At 38.1% G+C, this 27188-nt stretch overlaps 2 protein-coding genes across 3 annotated transcripts in view; both read left to right on the plus strand.

Moving 5' to 3' along the window:
* The window catches only part of LOC136877228 (probable ATP-dependent RNA helicase DHX35), a 253925-nt gene that overhangs the window by 38375 nt on the left and 188362 nt on the right, over positions 1-27188 (plus strand). For both annotated transcript variants that reach the window (XM_067151082.2, XM_067151083.2), the window contains exon 3: positions 13965-14179. In XM_067151082.2, coding sequence (XP_067007183.1) covers positions 13965-14179 — 215 coding nt within the window. The remainder of the gene's footprint in view (positions 1-13964; positions 14180-27188) is intronic.
* The window catches only part of Cpes (Ceramide phosphoethanolamine synthase), a 28041-nt gene continuing 14927 nt past the window's right edge, over positions 14075-27188 (plus strand). The window contains exon 1 of the mRNA XM_067151084.2: positions 14075-14179. The gene's annotated coding sequence lies outside the window, so the exon portion shown is untranslated. The remainder of the gene's footprint in view (positions 14180-27188) is intronic.

Here is a 27188-nt window from a genome sequence, read left to right on the forward strand (position 1 = left end):
CTACCTTTTTGTACCAGCAGTTGTTCTCACTACTTTCTTGTCTGCTAATTGTAACTATTGAATAAGATATCGTGAGTCTGCCCAGTTTTCACTCCTTGCAGAGAAGTTGGTGTGACATTGAGATCTTACAGTGAAATGTTGTACTTCTGATTTGTCTGACATAACGAGGTAATATTGCAACTATAAATGACAAAACAGATTGAGGTGGAATGAATAATTGAAAATGGATGAACATCATAACTATAGAAAAATATTTTCTTTAGTTTAAAATATTCCCAATTTTTTTAACTTTGTGGTTCAAATAATATTGCTTTCATTCAATATATATTAAGTAAGCTTTAGAATAATGAGGAAATAGTGTATTATCTACATGTATAAGAGTGGGCTTGTGGATTTTGATGTTCATTGGTACAGTTTCATATTTTCTGCAGTTATCATCCAATTTTCCAATCATCTGAATCCTTTTCCCAGCCTCCATCCACTTTGATATCCTTCCCTCTTCCATCTCTTAACATGTCCAAACCATCCGTTAATTTCTCTCTGTTCTGTTGGAAAGCTTTTCTACTCTGATTTCCTTCCTAACATCCTCATATTTTACTCTGTCCATTCTTGTCTTTCCTATCATACTAAAAATTTTATCTCATTGGTCTGGATTTTACTCTCCTCTCTCTTTGCCAATGTCCAGTTCTTTGTTGCACTTGTCAGTATGGGTCAATAATGCATCTTATAACATCACTTCTGTGTAAGGTTAGTATATAACAGGTTGCTCAGAATCAAGCATTTCTGCATTTGGAGGGTTTTGGCTACGCTCTGTTATGACGTCAGCCAGTTACCCACCGCCAAGATTACTAACCTTGACCGCCAGCCTCGCTAAAAGTCTGTGCAGTAATACTGTATGTGAATAGTGTGCGAGTTTAATATGTGCCAGTGAGTTGCAGTTTTGATTTTATAGTTTCATGGTGCTTTCTATGATTAGTCCTTGTGGTGAATAGCTGCTTTCTTATGCCAGTGTTATTTTGTGTTTTACTTGAACTGTTTCGTCTCAGGTTGCATACAAACATGCCTGGTATGAGGTGGACAGTTTCTGTGTACAATAACAGCTGGGTGAAAAAAGGAAAGATCCTGCCAAAAGTCATATCAAATACTTCAGTTTCCCAAAAAATGAGGAACTAAGGAAAAAGTGGATCCAAAGATGTAGGCATGGTGGAAAGTGGAACGCAGGTTTGTGCCGGGTGTGTTCCGAACATTTTTCTGATAGCGATTTTGAAAGGGATCTAAAGGGTGAATTGTTAGGGCTTCCTCCCAAATGTGTGCTTAACAAAGACTCTGTTCCCCCTGGAAATTTGGGTGTTGCGTAGCATCGAACAAGTGTCACATGATAGATTAAGAAGGAAGAAAAGGAGGAGCAATAGAAAAATGGCTGACGAATTGTTAAAAAGATTCAGAACATGACATGACTGTTGCAAGTTCACCATCTCCTCCAGCCACTCCACGTACCCAGGTCTGTGGCACTGATTGAAGAAATTGAAAAAACGGATGATGAAAGAAAAACTAACGATGTCACATTTATGAGACAAGAACTGCATTCTCCTCTGCCTGGATTTTCAACGCTGGAAAAATGGCCAAAATTGACATGCGAAATGGAAGAAGTGGAATCCTGGGAGATATTCTTCTTATGATGAAGATTGCTGCTGCCTCGTATCCTCGTATAAAGGCCACGAGAATATTGCTGTCCTCCAATTTGACGAAATGCGCATTAAAAGTGCTTTCGAATATATCACCCTGAAGGATGAAATTATAGGCCTCTGTTAACAGTTGCAAGCTGTGATGGTGAAAGGACTGTTCAAGAATTGGAAGCAAGAAATTTACGCCAATTTCGATAAAATGACAGAAGACATACAAGACAATTTGGTTTTTCATCTTTCGGAAATAGGGTACAAAGTAATGGCATGCATCTGTGACACAGGCACAGCAAATCAAGTCTTGTGGAATGCATATGGAATCAATGAAAGAAAAACATGGTTTTTGAACGCATGGATGTCAGAAAAAGTGTACTCTTTGCAGATACCCCTAACCTGTTGAAACTAATAAGGAACTGGTTTCTCAACACTGGCTTCGAATTTTCTGATGATAAAGTTGTCTCGAAGGAACCTGTGGAAGCTCTGGTTAAGAATGACAGCCACAAAATTAAAGCATGCCACAAAATTGATGTCATGTCATCTAAACTGTTGGGGCACAGAAAGGATTAATGTAAGAAAAGCTGCAGAATTAATGTTGCACAGTGTAGCTACAGCGTTGCATCATTTCATATTAGGCGATGGTGCAACTGCTGCTGAAAGCATGAGTGAATTCATTGAAACTGTTGATAGTTGGTATGATCTCATGAATTCCTACAGTCTGGCAATTTCTAAAGTCCATAACAAAAATGGGTATGGTCTTCAGTTAAAACAACAAGACATAGTTTTAGATAAAATAACAGTATGACCTGCAAGGAGAAAAAAGTTAAGCAAGTGTTCCAGAAAGCTATCCTTGTGACTATCTCCTACTTGAAATATGTGATCTCAGAAGTTCAGAATCTAGGAATGAAGTACATTTTAACCACGGACTGAACCAAAATTCACTCGAGAATTTGTTTTCCCAGATCCGTTCTCGAGGAGGATTTCTTTTTTTGCTAGCGGCTTTACGTCGCACCGACACAGATAGGTCTTATGGCGACGACAAGGAGGATTATACGACCACCCTACAACCCTGAACGCTCCTTATCAGGTTCGGATGATTCTCAGAAATAATGCCGGTAAAATTGAGAAACACAAGAACACGCAAACAGAAACCTTGGATGAATATCTCTCATTACAAACTCTGGGGAAGTGCGGAATAATGTGTTAATAACATGTCATGAATTAGAATATTCTCCTGCTGAAAGCTACACAGTTCAAAAAAATTAGGGGAACATGTTTTTGAACGCATGCCATGCTCCACAAAACAATACCTCACACCCAGGTATATTACCAACTGAACCTTTATTCATTATTGTTGAAGTATACAAAAGAACATCGATGGAGTTGCGTTCATTTTCAGAACACAAATGGAAATGTCCGAATAGGGGCGAAAACAAAGTGATAACAGTCCTCCAAGGTGGATTTTTATCACAGTTGGAGAACTTGAGTATGGTGTATGTCCTCCACGAGCATTTATCACTGCTTGGCAGCTACGTGGCGTGCTCCGTGTAAGTTGACAGAGGTCACGTTGCGGTATCAGGTCCCATTCTTCAATGAGAGCCTGTTCGAGGTCTTCGAGAGTCTGTGGTGGAACGGGACACCCACGAACACTTCTGTCAAGCCTATCCCACACATGCTCGATGGGATTAAGGTCGGAACTCACTGCTGACCATTCGATCTCTTGAATGTCCAGTTCTCGCAAGACAGCTCTGGTGATGCGCGCTACATGAGCCCTGTCATTGTCGTGCATGAGTACGAATTCAGAGCCAGCACCATATACAGCAACCAACACATGCTGTAGCAGTATCTGCTCAATGTACCCCGCAGCGGTAAGATTACCATGGGCGACGACAAGATCCGTACGGACATCAATATTGATGCCACCCACACCGTTACAGAATCTTGTCTGAATCGGTCGCCTTCCTGGACAACATTTGGCATGTACTGTTCACCACAGCGTCTCCATACATGTTGGCGTCCATCACGCTGTGTCAGGGGAAATCTGGACTCGTCTGTGAACAACACCGGTCTCCATTGGCGAAGTTACCAGTTGATGTGGGTACGGTCAAACATAACGTGAGCTGCGCGATGTTGCTGCGTTAAACAGGGCACTTGAACAGGATGTCTGGGTCGTAAGGACACTTCTCTTAACCTGTTCCTTATGGTCTGGTCAGACACCGTGACTCCAGTGACCCTCCTGAGGTCTTGTTGCAGTTCTCTGGCAGTTGCTGAACGATGCCGCAATGCACAGATGGTCAGATATCGGTCATTCTGTGGGGTTTTCATGCGGCCACTACCTTGTCCAACCCTTCTTGTGAACTGGCCTGTCTCATTGTAGTGATTCCACAAGCATTGAATAACTGACGGAGAGACATTGAGATCCACAGCAACACGACGAAAAGTCCATCCTTCCTGTATCAAAGTGACTGCCCTTGCGACTGGAATCTCATTAAGATGTCTCATGGGATGTGCTGGTTTACATACAACGTGCTTAAATGACCGTAGTATCTCGCAACGAGACACGGATGCATCACTATTCACTTTGTTTTGAGGGGTCACCTGACAGTTTAATGCATGGAGTATAACTTCGATTTGACATACCCTGTGTAGCTAAGGTCTCAAGGTAAGCTGTACAACTATTTGAATCCCATCTACCAAATTAACGTTCACATACTAGACGTTATAAAACATGTTCCCCTAATTTTTTTTTAACTGTGTATTTTGAAGAAGGCAAATATGATACAGTTCCGACATTTGCCGGCGAAACTGACACTGAAATGGAGGTCGAAAGTTTGAATTACATTGCAGGTTGGATGGCTAAAAAACACTAAAGCACTCATCCACTCAAACAGACATAGGAGGAACATACGACAGTACATATTGTTCGGGGTCCTGGGTTCGAAGTCTGTCATACGGTGGTCTTACAGAGCTGACAGCTGAGTGGTCACAAACTGTACGAAATATGGAGAAACATTTCTGTTCTTACATGGACTTACAGTCCGAAGAGGGTTGGGATTAATACAGGACCTAGTTTCTTTAATGTGTGCAAGTGATCTTAATTTAATTAGTGATCTGGTCGTCACGTTTATGAAAATGAGGACATATGCTCGTATAAAATTTTTAAACGAACGTGAGGAGAAAGGGAAAAGTAGAAGCAAATGTGTCAGTGTTATGGAGGGGAAAATCAAGAAGATAAAGAAAATTAAGACATTTACCAGTTAATATTCACTTGATCATAATAGAACTGTTTATTCGTTCTTTTGTCGCTTGCTTGTTTATTGGTCATGTTTAATCCTCAATTTTGTTAACTCAGAATACTTTATTGGATTTCAGTAGCGTAGTGTGGCCACTAAAATCCTATTAGCCATAACCATGGTCTTGTAACATGATTAGTTCTTGTATTGTACATTGTGTTCATTATCTACTATTTACAAAGTCATTTTGAGCAGGTATAGGGGACACATGAGCTAATAATTGTTTGGTTAAAACATATCACAATCACTAAATTCCTTTGGAAAGCACTCCCGTGATCAGAGAGCAGGTATCTGTGTGACGTCGCTCAAATAGCCAATGACCGCAAGCCAACCATTGTGGGTAAGCTGTTATATACTAACCTTGACTTCTATGCACTTCCTGCATACGTACTTTATATTCGTGTTGAGAGCTTGGCAACCCCTTTGGACAACAAGCATCATCTTGGAAAATAAGGCATTGTTAATTGGATTCACTGATTGTTTAGGATCCATGGTCATTTTTCAACATCATTTTAGATTCATCCCTCCATATAGGGTTATCAGGAAGGGCATCCGGCTGTAAAACAGGTCCAAATTCACATGTGCAACACAGTTCGCACCCGCGACCCCACAGGTGTGGGAAAAGCGGTAGAAAAAGATGATTCATTTTAGATTCTAGTCAGTGGATATATTTTGAAGTTTTAATTATCAACTCATTGCACCTCGTACCATTAGGGGCCAATGACCTAGCTGTTGGCCTCTTTAAACAATAATCATCATCATCATCAATTATAATAACTGCCGAACGTCTACTTGGTAATCACTCCAAGAAGGTGACCATTGCATCAGTCTGGTGTATCTTAAAACCAGAGTGTTTCGGGGATATAAGGTCGTGTTACAACCATCGTAGGCTGACACGTTTCAGTCTTGTTACCAAGATCGTATCCAGAGCAGTAAGAATAAAGAATGACATTAATTAATGGCAATTGTTGCTTCTTAATAACTAGACTAAAGATAGAAAAACATCGTTAGGATTAATAAGGCTGTGGATTACGAAATGAAATTCGACGCCATTACTTTAGAGTGGTGGTATATTGAATACGAAAAGGAACACTTTTAATACAATGAATCCGTCTGAACAAGTGTCTGACGCGAACTGAACTGAACAAAAGATGGCTGTTCCATATTCAGAAACATCCAATGCTTGACCTTGGGCAATTCTTTTGTGAGCACATCTGCTGGCATCTCTTCTGTCACAAAATACTTCAGGTTGATTTCCTCTGCAGGGAGTATGCTTTGTGCATTAGTGGAACACAGGATTCTCGACCAATTTCTGTGCTTCTTGATTGTCATTGTGGAGATTGACAGCTGGCAGTAGACTTTTACCAATCTCCTCGGACAGTCGTTGCAGGTGTATTGCCTCCTTCAAGGCATCACTGAGAGCCATATACTCAGACTCTGTAGATGAAAGCGCAACCGTGTGCTGTTTTCTTGACTCCCAGGAAACAGGACCTGCACTCGTGGTGAAGGCGTATCCAGTGCAGGATGTCCTGTCGTCAATACAGGCAGCGCAGTCAGAGTCGACGTAACCAGCTAGACTGCCCGCTCTCGCTGTGAAGGTAATGCCGCAGTCAGAGTCGACGTAACCAGCTAGACTGCCCGCTCTCGCTGTGAAGGTAATGCCTAAGTCCAGTGCTCGCTTCAGTTAATGTAGTACATGTTTTGCAGCCTGCCAATGGCTGGCACAAAACAGTTATTGAATTGACTTAGAACACTGGCTGTGTGATATTGCCGGGGCACATTCTTACAGACAGGTACGCGAGTGCTCTGACGAGCTCGCAGTACGGTGGTTTCTCTCCATCCTCGATGGTCCAAGTGTCTGTCTTCAATAGCTTCTTTGAATCAAGCGGCATGGAGACAGAGCGGCATAATAGCATTCCAAGTGATCAAGTATGTCTAAGATGTGTCCTTGTTGACTTATGGTGATGGTCGAATCAGTGCAATTGATTGTGATTCCCAAACAGTATGATACGTCACCCAAATCATTAATCTCAAAAGACTTCTTCAGTAATCCTTAGAGGTAATCGATTTTTCTGATTTTCCGACATAGAACAATAATATTATCAAGACAGTAATCATCAGCAGGTCATCCCCTGCAGTCATTACGTAGACACTTGCATCCCCGAAAGTCAGCTTTGCTCCAAACTTCCGTAACTCTTGATCCAAACACCAGTACCAACAGTGTCAAGCTTGTATCAGTCCGTATAACGCTTTCTTCATGCAGCTTACTCTGTTTCTTTTCAGTAGCTTGAATAACATCTTCTTGGTCTTGTCGATTACATCTTTAGTGCCGTACTTCCTTTCAATGATTAACTTCAAAACTCTCTGTTTACTCTCGAACTTCCATCCAAATCTCTTAGTCAACAGTAACATTAAGGAAAGCAGTGGAGAATCGAACTGTCACATATATATCCCACACTGTGCTGTGTGAGCTATACCAAGGTGAATAGGACTGAAACAATTCTTCGGACTCTCCACAAAAAGCTTGGTATCATTCTTCAGTATTGAGAAAAACTTGTCAGCCATTCCCTGCATCCACTTTTCCGAATGGAGAACAGAGATTACAAACTTAATGCGAACTTCTGCTATGCACACGACATCTGGATGATCTCCAACTTTCTCTTCAGTAACCTGGTGCTTCCTTGCTCTGCCTAGTTTTCCTGTGAGAACTTTCTTAGGCCTACCCAGCTGCGCTTCATAGACATAACTTCAACTGGAACCGGATCCATATCGAAGTTCAAGAAATGTGGTTAGTCTTCTGAATCTGTCAAATTCCTGTTATATATCGTCTTGCTGAACTAGAACGTTGATCGAGTTATCCCTATTCACCACAAGGTCAAAGGTTTCCATTGTTAACACATATGCCTCTGCTCTCTTGTCAACGCTCAGATTTGAAGCTATAAATTTCATTTTCATGCAGCAGATTGGCTGAGGATTGCCACTGAATGGGTAAAACTAGCCCCAAGACTTATTAAATACCATTTACTTGATATATTGTATTGTATTGTCAATTTATTCTTATAACGCTCAGCTTGTCAACAGTCTCAACGATGTTAACATTGATGCTTTCACGCCCCATACTTGTAGACATGATGTGGGCTTTTGGGCTTATGCCTTGTCAAGAAAACAAGGTGAAACTTTTTACGTTAAGTCTCAACGATATCGGTTATCTGTTCTGAGTGAAAATCTTCATAATGATGATCATACAATTTTGGAAGCTCTTTCAGGAACTGAACGTGGTGTAAAATCTCCACTCGTTCATCAGGGATCCAAATTCTGAAGGTCTTGGAATCCGCAGCAAAGCTCAGGAACATGCCCGTTCCTGCACGTGGCTCAAAGTTGCCTGTGTTCTTGGTTTGATTTAAACAGTAGAACAACGAAACAAATTCCTGAAAGTTCTTTTCCCATCTGCACTTCAAAGGGGGTATTTCCATTGCAGTGGTTGGGCAGCGACTCCTGATGTGATTTGTAGTTGACATGGCTTCTGCCCAGAACTAAGGTAGAAGGCCAGACTGGATCAGTAGACACTGAGCCATTTCAAAGTGCAGCTGCCACGGTTTGCTCAGGGTTGTTTGGGACCGTCAATTGATGTTTAATGCCGGAGCTCTTCAATAATTCGTCAAAACTGCCTGTTGACGTTCTCCATACCATTGTCACATTGCAGGATCTATCTACTTCTCGATCATAGTTTTGGAGGCCTGGAATTCATCAAATACTCTGTTCTTCTTTTGTAGAAAACAAACTTCACTCCGTGTAAAGCTGTCGATGAATGTAATGAAGTATCTGACATGACCATTTGATTTGACCTTCGTGGGCCCATATGCATCCATGTTTATGACCAGGAGCAGATTTTCCTTGAGATGATTTTGGAAATGACTGAAGTGTCATTTTCCCCTGAAAACAAACTGCACATTTAACAACAGAGTTAATGTCAGTAATTTCAAGTCCTTGTGCTGTGTGGTTTCTTGCTGCTTCTCAAGATCTTTGACATTCAGATATCCCAACTTCCCGTGCCAATCCATCAGATTTGTGTTCACAGCTTGCCAGAGCAGCTTTTTCTGGCTCGATTACTTGCGAATCACTCGCAAAGTAAAATCCGCTGATCCGATCCGTATGCAAAACTACACTGCTGTCCCTTTTGTTAGTAACTTTGGCCTTGTATTCATTGAATATCAACAATCTCAACAATGTCAACAATCCTGACCAACAGAAGATTGATTTGTAAATCTGGCACATGCAGAATTTCACTCAAGTAAACTGTCTTACGGCATTCGTTCACTCGTGTACCAACTGTTCATTACCTTTAGCACTGATTTTTATGGATTTTTTACCAAGTTCAGCACTTCAGAAATGTCCAATTCAATGTACTTAAAACTGTCAATGTCCTTGGCCAAATATGCGGTTCACCCACTACCCAAACACCACCATTTAATGACTGTCGAATGAGCCAGTGAGGCATTTATTTCGTGATGCATACTCAAAACTTGTGTTTTCTGTCTTTCTTTTGTTTTGATCACTTTTCACTTTCGATTGACAGTTTGTTGCTTTGTGAACTGGCTTTTTGCACTAGAAAAAGCTGAATGTGTCGGTCATATGGATTTGATTTACCTGATTTGCTATAGTTTCAACTGTTATTTTTATGTTTCTGCACCAATAGAATGTTCCGCACGTGAGTCTGTTGATTAAATTCTTCAACTCTTTTTATGCACAGTGTTTTGGGGTTTGGGAATTTCTCACATGACTCAATTGCTATACAAAAACTATCAAAACTCGCCTGTAAACTGTAGAATAACAACATCGACAGAAGTTCGTTGATTATTATCGGCACTTCCATATCGCTGAGCTGGTAAACACCTTCAAATAATCTTCGCAAATGATCACGAACGTTGTCACCTCATTCATACATTGAAGCACAATTTTTTTCAGCAGGTTTGCTTTTCTTGCAGGGCCTTTAGACTGGTACACATTTTCCAACTTGCCGATGTTTTTGAGGTGTTGCAACACCCTTCACCTGTTTCAAGTCGAAGAGATTATCAGAAGTTTGTCTGACATGGCCTTACAATCTGCTGATTACCATTCCGTAATTGCAGCCGCATTCTCTGCGTTCACCTCAGGCTTTACGTTTGCACCACTTGTGTAAGTCCATTCATAATTTTTTATGAGCAGTGCTCTTTCATATGGATTTTCCACATATCAAAATTGTCTTTTGAAAGCATTTCAGTGCACGTTATCGCTGACTATACAATTTCTTGTTATTTCTCACCAAGTTACGGGATGTTCCAGAACAATATAGCCACACTTTCGTGTCTTTCCATAATTTCACTTCCTTGTGTGTAACTTTGAGCCCCGAATCTATTAATAAGGCTGTGGATTGTTGTTGTTTGAGTCATCAGTCCATAGACTGGTTTGATGCAGCCTTCCATGCCACCCTATCCTGTGCTAACCTTTTCATTTCTACGTAACTATTGCATTCTACATCTGCTCTAATCTGCTTGTCATATTCATACCTTGGTCTACCCCTACCGTTCTTACCACCTACACTTCCTTCAAAAACCAACTGAACAAGTCCTGGGTGTCTTAAGATGTGTCCTATCATTCTATCTCTTCTTCTCGTCAAATTTAGCCAAATCAATCTCCTCTCACCAATTTGATTCAGTATCTCTTCATTCGTGATTCGATCTATCCATCTCACCTTCAACATTCTTCTGTAACACCACATTTCAAAAGCTTCTATTCTCTTTCTTTCTGAGCTGGTTATCATCCATGTTTCACTTCCATACAATGCCACGCTCCACACGAAAGTCTTCAAAAACATCTTTTGTGATTCTGATATCAATGTTTGAAGTGAGCAAATTTCTTTTCTAAAGAAAGCTCTTCCTTGCTTGTGCTAATCTGCATTTTATGTCCTCCTTACTTCTGCCATCATTAGTTATTTTACTACCCAAGTAACAATATTCATCTACTTCCTTTAAGACTTCATTTCCTAATCTAATATTTCCTACATCACCTGCCGTCGTTCGACTGCACTCCATTACTTTTGTTTTGGACTTATTTATTTTCATCTGGTACTCCTTACCCAAGACTTCATCCATACCATTCAGCAACTTCTCGAGATCTTCTGCAGTCTCAGATAAAATAACAATATCATTGGCAAATCTCAAGGTTTTGATTTCCTCTCCTTGGACTGTGATTCCATTGGTTGTGGATTACAAAATGAAATACAACACCCATTACTTTAGAGTGCAGGTTTATTGAATACGAAAAGGCACAAGTTTTAATACAATGAATCTGTCTGAACAATTCAAGTGACCAGTGCAAACTGAACTGAACAAAAGATGGCTGTTCATAACCAAAGAGAAAACACCAAAGACTACTATTTGGTGGCACTAGAGGGCAGCTCGATTTGAATCATATTTAACTGTTAGAAATGAAGTTCACTGCAGAACTTCGAGAGTCAACGAGAAAGATGTTGAGGGCTTAACAGTGGACGATAGCTATGATCTACTCGGTATATAACCAGCCCCTTTGTTAAAATTGCTAACACCCAAATAATTTTAACAAAGGGGGAGGCTATATACTGGGCAAATCACGGCTACCTTTCATAGTTACGTCTTCAACGTCTTTGTCCTTGACTCTGGAGGCCCTGTAAAAAACTACATTTCCAACAGTGTTTTTCTATCTTGAGTCTAGTTACTATGGAGTGAGAATTGCCATGAACTGTTTTCGTTCTTCATTCTTATTGCACTGAAGATGATCTTGGTAGCATGATTATAACATGTCAGCCTAGGTTAGTTGTAACATGACCTAATATCCTCAAAACATTATAATGTAATCTGGTTTATCTTGTTTGTATCATATGTGGCAAAACAAATGACACTGAAATGTTATTTAATACCATTGGTACAGGATGTGTTCAAAATGTGTGCCGTCATGTACCATACATTGTTAATTCATAATATTCCTGAACAAGATGTTAATGAACAAAAAATAATGTTGTCTTCTTGCATAATTCAGTAATATTTGTAGGTGGGTCATCTGTATTAAAAACCAATTCTTTCAACATAACCCATACATAGGCATCTGGGGCACAGGAAAGGTACAGCAATGCATTTCCTCAAGAAATTTAGCAATCTTCAAAGTGTTGTTGCAGAAGGGTAAGCAAATCCCCAGCAGTATGGACTGTTGCTCCATCCTGCTGCATCCATAGTCGGTGGAGGGATAAGTTTCTGCCACAACAAAAATGGCACACATCCCACACAAATGAGAAAATAATGATGTCTCTTTAGGCTATCTGCTCCGCTGTGTTTGGATTCTGTGCTGCATCCTCGATGGAATAAGGGCCCAGTATTTGATGACTCGACATGTCACACCTATTGGAGAAGTCGTCCATGATTCTCATTTGTGGTGACAGTTCTTAGGCATCCTGTTCTCCCTTTTCATTGTCAAGACAGATCCCTTTGGGTGGAACTTGTCAGTGATAGCTAATGTTGTTCTGCTGTTTGGTGCCTTCTTATTAAATCGCTCCTCTACTATTCTTTAACGGACTGGGCCTGTTCTTGACACCCCACTCCATATGACCAGAAATAAGCTACAGTATTACACCTGTTCTATTGTGAGAGCCATAATTGTAGAAATCAACACAACACTCAATTCTCAATATGCCAAACAATTATACAACAAATAAATATTTCATTGCTAGGGAAATGTTGACTCTAGATGAGCAATAATTTCCATGTTTGTTTTGTCTCATACCATATATTGTGCATTTCTTCATTTCTGTTCCAAATATGAATGTAATATGACTTATAATTTTCTTACAATTATATAATGGGGATAATTCCACCTAATCAATACTACGTTCCAATACAATGTATTTACATTAAAAATACACCATCTGCAGGACCGGTTTCGATCTACAATCTACCATCCTCAGCTGCTTGAGAACATTAGATAAAATAACATAATACAAGTCATTGAACATCACTTAATCTAAGAATGTAGGTTTTTTTATTTTTAAAGTAGTATACAACATTGGTAACAGGTTAAAATCAATAGAATTTGATTGTCAAAAACCCGTTGTAAACAACATTGATAACAGATTGAAATTTGATTGTCATGCCCATAGATCCCTTTACAATTTTGTGTTGGAGTTCTACACCTTATGATTAAACTGTGTTTGAAAGGTCCTGATATGTTACTAATGGAACACTTCATATCTTGTGTATTGCTTGCGCCAGTGAAGTGCGAACTTGTTTAATATGGTAATTAAGTACGTTACATTTAGTGCTAGCAGGGCTGTCCTGAAGCCAAAGTGGATTAAAGTGACGTCGTTTACCCTTCTAAATTGGTACACATTGGCTTGTAGAGATCGGTTGTCACATTCTATTATTGTAAGTTTTCTTGCTGTTTATTATGCAGTTGAAATAGATGGAATCATCCTATGAAATAATAGTCTTTATTTTGAGCTCTTAGATTGTTGGAATTCAGTTGGTGAGGCCGGTTGTTTGATGCCTTGCTGGAAGCACATTGTGTACTGGCAGCATAAGCTTTACACAAGATATGAAGTGTTCCATTAGTAACACACTAGGACCTTTCAAATGCAGCTTAATCGCATAGAAGATACAGAACTCCAACACAAAACTATAATGAACCTTATACGGGATCTATGGACAAGGCAATCAAATTTGATTGATTTTGAACCTTTTATCAATGTGGTTTACTATGGGTTTTTCAAACTACATTCTTAGATTAAGTGATGTTCAATGATATGTATATGTTATATCTTATGTTCTCAAGCAGCTGAGGATGATCGATTGTAGATCGAAACCGGTCCTGCATATGGTGTATTGGAACAAGTAGTACTGATTAAGTGTAATTATTTCCATTATGTAATTGTGAGATTCATCAATACGGACATGAAAATAATAAACTATAATTGTATTTTTCTTGATAGGTGAGGGAACATGGCAAGAAGATAAATCAGAAATTGATCCTAATAATGCCACCACCTTTGTGTACAATCCACACGTATCTCTATCTTTGGTTCAACAACGCCAGCGTCTCCCCATCTATACCAACCGCAACCACATACTCTATTTGTTGGAAAGGTTTCAGACACTAGTTCTTGTGGGTGAAACTGGCAGTGGAAAGAGTACTCAGATCCCTCAGGTAAGTTAAATATTTTGTTTATCAGTAGTTTGGAAGAAGAGCGCTGATTAAATTTAGGTACATAACTGAATCCTTTTTTATTCAAAAAATTACCAATATGGCTGCATGCCAAAAAGATTGATTTGGCTTCTTTAGGCAAACCATTGAATGTAGGCTCCTGAATATTTTGTGGTAGATATTTCTTGAAGCTAAAGGGCACTCCTGTTGTGCTAATAGAAAGTATATTTGTGTAAATAATGTACAATGAAATGTGATCATTTTTAATGCAGTGAATTCTGGATAATTAAAGCACTGGTTATTGGGATCAAATGTACTAGATTTATTTCAAATGTCTGTAGAAATTGTTCATTTAATATGATCAGTGTGCTTTCATTCACTGTACCAATTACACAAACTAGTTATAGTGGAAACATGATTGCTTTTGGAGGACCTCGAAAAAGAAATGACCGGATGAGTTGGCCAAGCGATTAGGGCCGCACAGCTGTGAACTTGCATCCGGGAGATAGTGGTTTGAATTCCACTGTCGGCAGCCCTGAAGATGGTTTTCTGTGGTTTCCCATTTTACACCAGGCAAATGCTGGAGCTGCTTACTGAAGGCTACTAGGCCTTTCCTACCCCATCGTCGCCATAAGACCTATCTGTGTCGGTGCATTGTAAAGCAAAAAAAAAAAAAAAACACAACGTACAGTACAGGAAAACGGGAAGTATGGGATTGAATTAAAAGAATCACGAATTTGGCTGGACATCATAATAATGAAATATGTATACCAGGTGTATGCATAAGTTTTTGCCAGTTTTTGTGGTAAAGAAAACTCATAATTTTCAAGGGAAATTCATCTTTTGTTTTTACAAAATATTGGCCATCGACTTCTATACACTTCGCCCATCTTTCAGGTAAGTTATGCATACCATGCCAGAAAAACTGCTTGTCTTTTGCGGCAAACCATTCATCGAGCCATCTTCCAACTTCCTCGAAATTGCTGCTGAAGTGCTGCTCTCCGAGCACGTGCCCCATTGATGCGAAGAGGTGATAGATGGTGCCAGGTCAGTGAGTGCAGTGGGTGTGGAAGGATGTCCCATCCAAGCGATTTCAAGGTGTCTTTCACTGGTTTTGCTGTGTGAGAAGGCGCATTGTCTTGTAACAAAATCACTTTGCTATGTCTTCTGGCCTATTCCGGTCATCTTTCGATCAATGCGTGATTTAAATGAATCATTTGTTGGTGATAGCGTTGTGCATTAACGGTTTCGCCGGGCAATTTCTTGCCTTCGCACTTTTGTGGTCTACCAGAGTGCGAACTATCTTCCACATTAAAATCACCCTGTTTTAATTGTCAAAACCATGTCTCACATGTTCTAATCGATGGAACGTGTTCACCATATGTTTCTACCAGCAAACAATTACTTTCCACAGCATTTTCTTTTGATTAAATAAGAAAAACAACGCATCCCCCTCTCCCGATGTTCTTGTTCAGGCACACACGTTGACATGTTCACTGAACGATACAACACAGACACTAGTGTTTGGCGCATTCAACTTATGTGTGTTGGTAGGTTAATATCAGACAAACAAACTGAGGTATGTGTGAAATTCATATGCTGCGTACTGTTCGCTGGCACCATCTCTTAATGGAACTGCAGAAGACTTACGCATAGACCTGGTAATTATAATCTTACAAAAACTTGTACATGTTACATGAGTTAAATAATGCGATACTTTGTAAATTTGGTTTTACCGGGAAACTTCACCATCCTTTAATAACTTTTTCTGTTCAACAACTTTGATCAGCCAAGCTTGTCCAAAAATATGCTACTAAATTATATCTGAATCATATTAATATCTAATGTCCTCTGTACTTTAAACATAATTAGTTATATTGCACTATCCAGATAACTAATAGTCTATACATATACTTCCTTTTTTCTTTTCTAAATATCATATTTTCTGCATCACCTGACTTCATTCGACTGCATTTTAGTAATGGCATAATTGAATACTTTTAATAAATTAATAACCTACATCCGATTATTTAAATAATCAAATAAAATAATTGGATGAGTTTCTAATATCATTCAGTTGTAGAATAATCAAATATGTCATGAAAAATTGTTTCTGTTTAAGAGTGTCAGATGGATAATCAATTGAAATAAGCAAATAGATAAACTCGTACGAAAAATAGCAATACACCTTTTCTTTCTTTATTTCAAATGATTCTCCAAATCCATTTATATATAAAAATAAGAGTTTTGTCTGTGCATTGTTCAGAATTTAAGGCGACACTCTGGAGGTAAAAATAAATTTTTTGGTCATTTTGGCTAATTTTTTTATGACTGAAATCGAAGGGATTGAGTTTCTTCTTTCTTATTACAAAGTTATTTCATTGAATTCAAACAATTTATCACTTGAATAATGTTTTGTTTGCTGGTCTGCACACAGCAGAAATGGGTGTGGTATCTGCTGAACTGCTTTGTTAGGTAATGTCATTGTCATGTTTCCATTCAGTCAAATATGCCTGTTCTTTGCAATTACGCATCCCCCTCTCCCGATATATTTATACAGAATCCAGCTATAAGATCTACCATATTTCTGAATGAATTTATAAAGCCTGTTACAGACTAATATTTCAGTACTCGGCTGTCATTGAGCACCATTGTATGCTTGTATTGGTATTCCCGATGGTACTACAATAATGCCGACAACTATAAGTTGTGTTATTCTTGTATGTTTAATCTTTTGTATGAGTTCTGTGGGGGTAGCCAGTCTGTTTACTTTTGTGAAGTACGCGCGCAAGTAATGTCTTGCAGTTGTGTATCAACATACTATTATTATTGAAAAGACAGTGTGCTGTAATAATTGCTATCTTGTATCCAAGGGAATAAACAATATGCATAAACATAAATCAGCCGTAGCTAAGCGACGAATTGCTGGTTTTGATAGAAAAGAGATGGGGATCAGCCATTACCGAACAGGAGTCTTCATTGAAGAAACCAGGGACAAAAGGTTATGAAATGTTATCAGAATCAGATTTTTTTCATCAGGAAAGTGTCGTATCGACTTCAAGCCATTTAAATCCTGCACCTATAGCCAACAATCATGACATGACATAAACTACAATCCCCATAACTTCGACTCAGGAAAAGTTGCACTGTGAAAAACAAAATGCAGGTGAATCACTTTCCGTTTTTTTGGAGGAGGAGGAGAAGAAGAAGAAGAGACAAGCTTTCAGAGTTACCAGTATTCGTACGGAAGGTGCTAAGAAAGAAAGAAAGAAAGAAAGGAAGAAAATGCCACTTGAATTTTGCTTTAATATTCCGATCAATTGTAATTTTACCCTTAAATCCCATTTTTCTCCCATAATATTCTGCCAAATTTAACAAAATTTGTATGGAATATGTAATCACAGCTGTGTTAGGAAACCTGCTAATGGAATTTTTGATTGCAGAACTTTTTCAAGTAGTAGGGATATATAAGTCCAAAATTTTAGAACATAAAAATTACACAAAATTTAGTATGATACATCTCCTTATATAAATTATGTGCAGAAAAAATTGATACGTAGTGCTTTTTAAAGAAGTATTATCTACCTAATTACAAATTTCCATTAAAATGTGAATTCAATTTCATGAAAAAAAGGGAATTAAACATTTCCAAAAAAATATTTTGGAGAAACTATTAATTGTAGGCCTATATGAAAGAAATGTTTGTGATATCTCTACTTTTATGTAGGTGACATTCACACTAAGTTTCCTGGAAATCCATGCATTAGGTAAAAATATCTGTTTATCTGATATTTCTCTATTAGTCGTGTCCACAGTAAAAAGGAAATGCATTTTTTAATTTTCCATCATGTGTGTCTGTACGGGCATCACGAGAAAATTGCTGAAAGGAATTTAATGACAATCGGTATGTAAAGTCGGGGAATGAGCTACTACAATCTAGGCACTATAAATAATTATATTCACCCTGAGTGAAATGGTTGTTCAGGGGGAGACCTAAAATTGATTTCTCAAATATTTGTTATTAGTGGTTCTATCGATAAATACTACATAACTAAAGTTATATAGAATTAAATTTCTGATCATTTGTCTTATACCGGGCTGAGTGGCTCAGACGGTTGAGGTACTGGCTTTCTGACCCCAACTTGGCAAGTTTGATCCTGGCTCAGTCTGGTATTATTTGAAGGGGCTCAATTATGCTAGCCTCTTGTTGGCAGATTTACTGGCACGTACAAGAACTCCTCTGGAACTAAATTCATACACCTCGGTGTCTCCGAAAACCGTAGTAGTAGTAGTAGTAGTAGTAGTAGTAGTAGTAGTAGTTAGTGGGGCGAAAAGACAATAAAATTATTTATGTCGTATACATTTTTGTCATACTGGCTATGATAAGAGATATTCATGAATTTGGAGTTTTGTTGCTGAGTCTATATCAACAACGAACCCTGAGAAAATGGGTGAAGAGAATTGAATGAAAATCGGTGTGTGAAGTCTGCGAATAAGGATTCGTGCTGGATGAAATGGTAGTTTAGGGAAAGGTTCCTAAAATTGTAATTTTTTAAATACCTACATTATGGTCCTATATTACATAACAAAAGTTGTAGAGAATACATGTTCCAATCATTTATGTCTTGCACAGTTTTACCGTACCGGGTATGATAATAGAATTCATGAATTTAGACTTCTGTTGCTTAGTCCATATCCACGCCGAGCGTTGCTAACATGGAAGTATTGTTCAATCATGTTAACCGACAATGGTTTTTGTCCTGATTGTCTGACAATTGTGAATAAGAATATTTATTCACCATTGATCATTTACATGTAATAGGTTTTGTCATCCAATACTACAGTATTATTTCTACTATCTATATACAGTTATTAAAAGTCAATATTAACAGTTTTCATTTCTAAGAAGTCCTTTGTCACAAAATGGATTTTCCAATATCGAGTTATACAGTTTTCTTTTAAAATTATTGATGGACACATCCTCATATTTAAATGGGTTTTACTCAAGGGCTGCTCGTACGTGGAACCTTATACCATCTGAGGTAAAGCTACTTCCTCTTCCTCACTTCCTCTGCGAAGTAAAGAAAATGTATATGTAAATATAAACCTATATGTGATGTATATAACTTGTATAAATTAGAATTGCAAGAAGGATGGGTGCAAGTACAGGTGTATGTGGGCGAATGTGTATGCGTGCCCGTGTGTGAGTGGTTGTGAATGAGTGTGTATACAGGGGTCTGAGTGAGAGTATAAATGGCTGGGTGTTCTTACTCTAATATTTTCAGGATAAATCAAGATAATTATTATTCTAAGGGTACAGTGTTTGTAGTGTAAATATGTAAATTTAAAATTGTCTACATAAGTTTGTATGTAAATATTCAGTCGAGTTTATGTACACATGTGGAGATGGAGGCACTTCCGTGTATGTGGGGCTTGCCCTTTCTCCATCTACCACCCCTAAATTGTACATGTACAATTTAAGGGAAATAAATAATAATAATAATAATAATGGTAATTTATTAAAAAATATTATACTGTTTACTTTATGCAAGTTACCTGTTTTCACAAGTCTGTCTTGGGACATCAATATTACCCTTATTATGAGTATTGTGTTGATGGATGTTTGCCCTGATGGTAAATTCGTTCAGATGGTTTTTAACATACAATAATGAGATAAAAAATATAGATTTATAAGTGTTAATACTTTAAGCCTGATAAAAAGGGGACGACAGTGCTCAGAAGAACCAGCTTTACACATTACATGAACAAGCTTCCTCTGTATTAGCAATACATTATGAACACAAGATGAATGTCCCCACAATAGCAGCCCATATGAAATATGGGACTGGAAAAGTCCAAAATATGCCATTGTCAAATAGTCTGCTGTTACTAATTCCCTCAATTTCCAATATGAATACCCAGTAGCTTGACTGACTGAATTTCTATATCATTGGACAATCCTAACATAATATGTTGGGTTTTATTCTCGTTGCAGAGTATTTTATTAGATGAAAACCATTTCACTGCAGTCCCAAGAGCTTCTTGTGACATCTCTTGCAGATTTAATACGTCGTGATGCATGTTGATTAGTGTTGTGTCATCTGCATATGATACAACTTATTGTGACATAACATTTGTTGTAGCAACATTAAAGAGAAATGGGCCAAGTACAGATCCTTGTGGAATGTCTATAATAACATCTTTCAGTGTGGAGTGTCTATTTCTAATTGCAACCTGTTACTTAAATACATCTTAATTAAAAATGGAAATTCTAAGTTCCCATGGAGGGAATTAGATATTTTTCCACCAATAGAGCATATCAGAAATCAGATAAAAAATTATGGCTTTTCAGGCGTTTGCTCTATTAACCAGCGTTTTGTCTTAGGTCTGACACTAGACTCTTCAGAGTGGGATGTGTCAGACCCTACCCACTGACGCTGGGGTGTATGCAGGTGAACTTATCAGAAGCCTATTTAAGAGGCACAGTCTGATAACTGCATATGGGAGATAAAACTCCACAATGGAATAAATTTGTTGCAACCATTACACGTGGCGTTCGGGAACGGTCATTGACATCTATAAGAACATATCTTTTCAACAGCATTCGCCGAGGTCATATGACAACAAGCATTTAAATTTCTTGAAGACCAACATTTATCCTGTTACAAGTTCAATCATCAAATTGACGATAATTTGAATCTTTATAGACTCATATCCACAAGGGATAAATAACTTTTTTACCAGATCTCATTGCCAAGAAAATCCTCAAATTTAACTCCTAAGATTGATTTTTACGTCTCTCTAAGATTTTGGACGTGATATATATATTTTTATTTTATTTTATATTTTAGCACTCTCTCTTCCATAATTTTAATGTATCTTCCTATTAAGCATATGTAATTAAGCCATGTATACAAAGATTTTATATTTTATGATATTCTAATAGAATAAGTTTTAAGTTTGTCAAAAATGTTCTAATAGTTCTTAAGTCATTATTTAAGTAAATAACAATTATTTGAGATTAAGACTTGGCTGATGATGCTCTGTAAGGGAGCGAAACATGTTCCATATATAACTTTTTAACTAATGAAGTTATTTTAAATGTGACAACATTATAATGTATTGAACAGGTGGATTCATAATAAAAATTTATTATTGTATATTCACTTCCATTGTCTTTGCATCACTTGGAAAGGTCCTGGCATTGACATGGTAGATGAACTCTACAAATCTAGGGTGATAATGGTGTTTCCAGGTGCTACATTGATTCGCCTCTTTCTGATCTTTCTCTGTGTCACTTCAGTCTTCATTTGTTCAAGATGTTCTAGGAAGCTATCACATTTCTTCATACCAATTCATTTTCTTCTTGATGAATGTGATTGCATAGCCTATTTACGACCTTTTCTCTGTTTGTAGGATAAATTCCACATTTCCTAAATCCAGCACACACATTCTTTCTCTTATTTTATTCAACATTAACCACCAGTTTCTTTACTAATGCTGTCAACTGCTGTTTACATATTGTTACCTTCCTAGGGCCAACAGTAGACTCCTTCCATTCTAGTCTTCCATTGTCTCTTCAGTGGCTGCAAAAATGCCACGTCTAATGGTTGCAACAAATGTGTTGCATTTGGTGGCAGAGCTATAAAAAGGATGTTATCTTCTTGACACTGTTGAATAACTTCAGTCTTCAAATGCAAGCTCAAGTTATCACCCATTAGTACTTTTGGCCTATCTTGCCTTCTCAGGATAGGAACCTTCATAAAAATATCTTCAAATGTGTTGTTGTCGAACCAGCGAGGTGATGTGCAATTATACCTTGCACCTGCACAGCCACCTTTGGTCCATGTGCTCCACAAATGCTTAGACTTGTACTTAATATAAACAGGAGCAAGTTCACCATCTGTATTTCTGAAGGACATAATGAAACTACAAGCCTTGGTGAGGTTCCTGTTTTTTTTTTTTCCTTCAGGATATTTTGTACCCTTCTTCGCGTAATGATTTTACAGGATCCAAGATTATCTATGGGGTTTGTCTCATCATAGTTCCAAATGTTGGAACTTGGAACCCCTTCAAGTTCAGTACAAAGATTGTCAAAATATATAGATTTCTTTTTACAATTTGCTTTACGTCGCACTGACACAGGTCTTATGGCGTTATGGCGACAATGGGATGGGAAAGGGCTAGGAGTGGGAAGGAAGTGGCCGTGGCCTTAAGGTACAGCTCCAGCATTTTCCTGGTGTGAAAATGGGAAATCACGGAAAACCATTTTCAGGGCTGCCAACAGTGGGGTTCGAACCCACTATCTGCCGAATGCAAGCTCACAGGTCAAAATATTTATTGATGACATTTTCATCTACTGCTGCTCTAGCAATCAATATATTCTAGGCAAACCTCTGAGTCAGAATGGGATGGTGAGCCTTAAACAAGTTTTGCCATTCAGTTCATGGAAAATTATTTTTAAAACATGCCACTGTCTTTCCCATACGGTCAAGATACCTAAGGTCAAATTCGCTCACAGGAAAACCATAATCAGACATCGTTATACAATGAGAAACAAACACTTCTTTCCCTGTTTCAGAAAAACAATTGTGGATGTTCTGCAGTCAATGATGTTTCCCCCGAACTTTCATGCATGGTGTGTTTCTGTGAATACCATACCTAAAAAAAGTAAAGATACAAGCCTGTTTCCGTCGTGATGAGGATGAAATGATGATGAAGATAACACATACACCCAACCCCCATGCCATTGGAATTAACCAATGAAGGTTAAAATCCCCGACTCGGCCGAGAATCGAAATCGGGACCCTTTGAACCGAAGGCCAGTACGCTGACTGTTCAGCCAACGAGTCGGACATTTGCCGAAATGATGTCATGAAATGGAACTGCGGAGATATATAGTAGTCCAGCTGACGTTCCTTAATTGTGAGGAATAGTAAGTAATCACTTTTCTTATCCGTAACATTTAGAAACATAGGAGAACTTACCACAAGGATATTGTTTGATACACTTGTCTTCTGATGTTAATTCTGAGATTAAGTGTCAATTGTTCAGTTTGAGCTTTAGAATTCTTCAAGTGCTGCTGTCAGGAATGGGGTGTGGTTGAAACATAAAATCATTTTTTTTTTCTACTTTAATAGTTTGACTCAAACATGTTTAAATTTTAATTTCAACATATAGTTTCAGATTGTTTCATTCATACTTTGCACTAGAATTTAACATAAATGTTCACTGAGAGAAAAGTATTTCCAGTAAATACTTGGTAAAATGTTTATTGCACAAATAACACCTAGCTCAATAAGTTGGCCTTACTGTTATAACAGTAATGGTTCCTACTTGTTTGTGTTAAAATGTTGAAGTTATCTTTGATAAAAATGTGTTATGTTGCTGTTATGTGACTCCGCCTAAAGGATTATTCAATAAAAGGAAGTCTAGGGATAGTATATATCCGAAAACAGAAACTGAAAACTAGGATGAAAGTGTTAATTTAAGGGTGGTAGTACGGAGCTATGTCCGCCTCTGTGATGTGGTTAGTGTGATTAGCTGCCACCCCTGGAGGCCCGGGTTCGATTCCCGGCTCTGCCACAAAATTTGAAACATAGATTCCATTAGCTAGCAACACAGCCAACTAAACGAAACATTCAACAGGAAGCTCATTATGTTGCAAAGGGGAGGTTATTGCTTGACCCTGCTCTGCAACCAGTTAGATCTGTTGTACTTTCCCCATAGGGAGAGGGTGAAACCTGATGTTGGTATGTAGTCTACTCTCATCAAATAACACAAAGGGGACTGCTCAAGGCTTAACATTCCTATACAACAAACGAATGGCCATCAATAGCATCGTAGTATGATATAGTATCGTATATGATATGAGATTTCAAGATGGCGACTACTGTGTGTGAGTCTGTGATATCCGTAGTAGATAATGGTGTAAGATGCAGTGAAAAATGTGGCAAATGCAGAAGAGTAGTTAAAAATGGGATTCTGTGTCGTAAGTGTGATGAATGGTACCATTTTCATTGTGCAAATATTGTAAATAGGACTGATATTGAAGAAAGTGAGTGGCTGTGTCCCGAGTGTAAACAAACTGATAGTGAGGCAGAACAACAAGAAAGAGAGACTTACGAAACTATAATTAAGATTTTAGGAGTGCTACAAGAGGACTTATGCGCTCTGAAACATGAAAATGAATGCTTAAAGGACAGAATAAAGAAACTGGAAGATAAAGACGACATTGGAGAAGAAAGATCGCCGTGGACGGAAGTGACGCGTGGCCATTTTAGGCCTAATGTTAAACATATGGGAGAAACTACGTACAACTTAAAACCGGGAAAAAACTCTTTGCAGTGCCAAAATAGATTTCAGTTATTGCAGCAAGTTCCAGAAGAAGACACACCAAGTTTTCCAAATAATTTTAAATCCAGTGGAGGTAAGAAAACCAACCGAAAGTCAAGATCGCCAAAGATTCATCTCTACGCAGACAGTCAAGGGCGGGGTATGGCAGAAGGCATCAAGGATGAGCTGCAGAATCCAGAGACTGAGGTTTTAGGACTAATAAAACCAGGTGCCAAAACTGAAGACGTCCTTTCAAGTTGTGATCCTGCGTTAGAGAAGGACAATTATGTGGTGATTGTGAGTGGTACAAATGACATTGCTGCAAATGAAGGTGAGGAACTAATTACGACTCTCAGAGGTAAGATTTCCAAACTACCTGACTCAAAAGTAATTGTAGTAAATGTGCCACCCAGGTATGACCTTTTAGAGGACTCATGTGTGAACAAAGCTGTACATGATGTAAATATAAAAATCAAGAGATTATGTAAGAGTTTTAGAAATGTCTATGTAGTAGATACTTTAGGTCTTGGCAGGCAAATGTTCACTAGACATGGGTTACATCTAAATGGTAATGGAAAAGCAACTCTCTGTAGACAAATTGCTACAATTATCAACAGAGATTTGCAAACTAATTGGTACTTAAGAAAACCCATACCACTAAACTGGCACATACAGGGAAACTTGCCAGAAAACCCAGACCCTTAAATCAAGATCTATGTACAAGGATCTGGGTTCCAGGGAAGTTCTCAACTCATGAGTCAAACGTTACCCAATTGCAACAGTCAAGTTTTAGGGAGGAAGGAGGTCTGAGATTGCTCTTGGTAAACTGTCAGAGTGTAGTAAATAAACAATTAAAATTCGGTACATTGATGGAATCTTATGAGACGGATGTGGTGATAGGAGTGGAATCGTGGTTGAGAGAAGGGGTGGGTAATACAGAAGTATTTCCAGAAGGGTATACAGTCTATCGTAGAGACCGAGGAGATAAAAAAGGAGGAGGGGTATTTATTCTGGTGAAGGAAACTTATTGTTCGCATGAATGGTTTACTGATGAAAGGGATGAAATATTAGGGATAAAATTAGTTTGTGATAATATGAAGGAGGTGGGAATTATAGGAACATATAGGCCTGGAAGAGAGGAAAGAGATATGGAAATATTTGAGAAAATAATAGATTATACTCATAAAAACAATAATGGTACGATAATTGGGGGAGATCTAAACTTGCCTGAAGTTGAATGGAATGGAGCTGCAAGTGAAGCCCATGAACAGAAACTGGCAAATAAGTTAATTTGGGAGGGAGGATTTACACAAGTAATACAAGAACCAACTCGTCTCAATAACTTGCTAGATGTATTCTTGGTTAAACCATGGGAAATTGTTGATAAAACTGAGGTAATTGAAGGAATAGGTGACCATAAGGCTGTAATAATGGATGTAGGACTCGTACCAAAAATGTTTAATAAGAGGGTCACAAAAGACAAGAAATTATACAGAAAAACTAAAGTTGATGAATTTGGGACTTACCTTAAATCACAATTCAGTTGTTGGATAAGTGAAGGGAATAATGTGGATACACTTTGGGCTAAATTTAAAGGAATCATTTGGGAAGGAGAGAAGAGATTTGTACCTGTTAAGAAGGGTAAAATGACCTCAGACCCTGTTTATTATACAAGGGAAATAAGAAAATTAAAAAGAAAATGTAGAATAGTAAACAGGAAAATCAAAGAAGGTAGGGAGAATAGAGAAACTAGAAAACAACTAATGAGAGAACTGAATAGAGTGAAAAAGGAAGCAAAAGAGAATTATATGAATGGCATTCTTCAAGAGGGTAATGACCACAAAGGGAAATGGAAAAAGCTGTATTCATATATTAGGAATCAAAAAGGAAAAGGAATCCAAATTCCTACAATGGTGGGAGAAGGGGGTGAACACTATTTATCAGATACTGAGAAAGCAAACCTCTTTAGTAGGGAATTCCGAGATTCAGTAGAAGATTGTCAGGACTTGGAAACCGTAACAGAAGATAGAGAGGGAGAGACACAGAGGGAAACAAGAAGCTTCTCATTTACAAATGAAGATATTTTCAGAGAAATCCAACTGCTTCAGCAAGGAAAAGCAGCAGGAAGTGATCAAATTACTGGGGAGGTATTGAAGACAATGGGGTGGTATATAGTGCCTTATTTAAAATTTCTCTTTGACTATGTCATAAATAATAGTGTGATACCAAAGGAATGGAAGGAATCTATAATAATACCAATTTATAAAGGAAAGGGTGATAAAAGGAAACCAGAGAACTACAGACCAATCAGCCTGACCAGTATAGTTTGTAAAATACTGGAGAGTTTAATATCAAAGTACATCAGAGGGATATGTGATGATAAAAATTGGTTCATGAGGAGCCAGTATGGATTTAGAAAAGAAATTTTCTTGCGAGGCACAACTGGTGGGACTTCAGCAGGACATATCAGATCAGTTAGATTCAGGAGGCCAGTTAGATTGCATAGCCATAGATCTTTCCAAAGCCTTTGATAGAGTGGAACATGGAATATTATTAAAGAAATTGGAGAGAATAGGATTGGACGTAAGGGTTATACGTTAGATAAGAACATTTCTAAATTCAAGGGTTCAGAAAGTCAAAGTAGGAAATAATATATCACAGGAAGAGAAAGTCTGGA

Source organism: Anabrus simplex, chromosome 7 (assembly GCF_040414725.1).
Source record: "Anabrus simplex isolate iqAnaSimp1 chromosome 7, ASM4041472v1, whole genome shotgun sequence".
Lineage (NCBI taxonomy): Eukaryota > Metazoa > Arthropoda > Insecta > Orthoptera > Tettigoniidae > Anabrus > Anabrus simplex.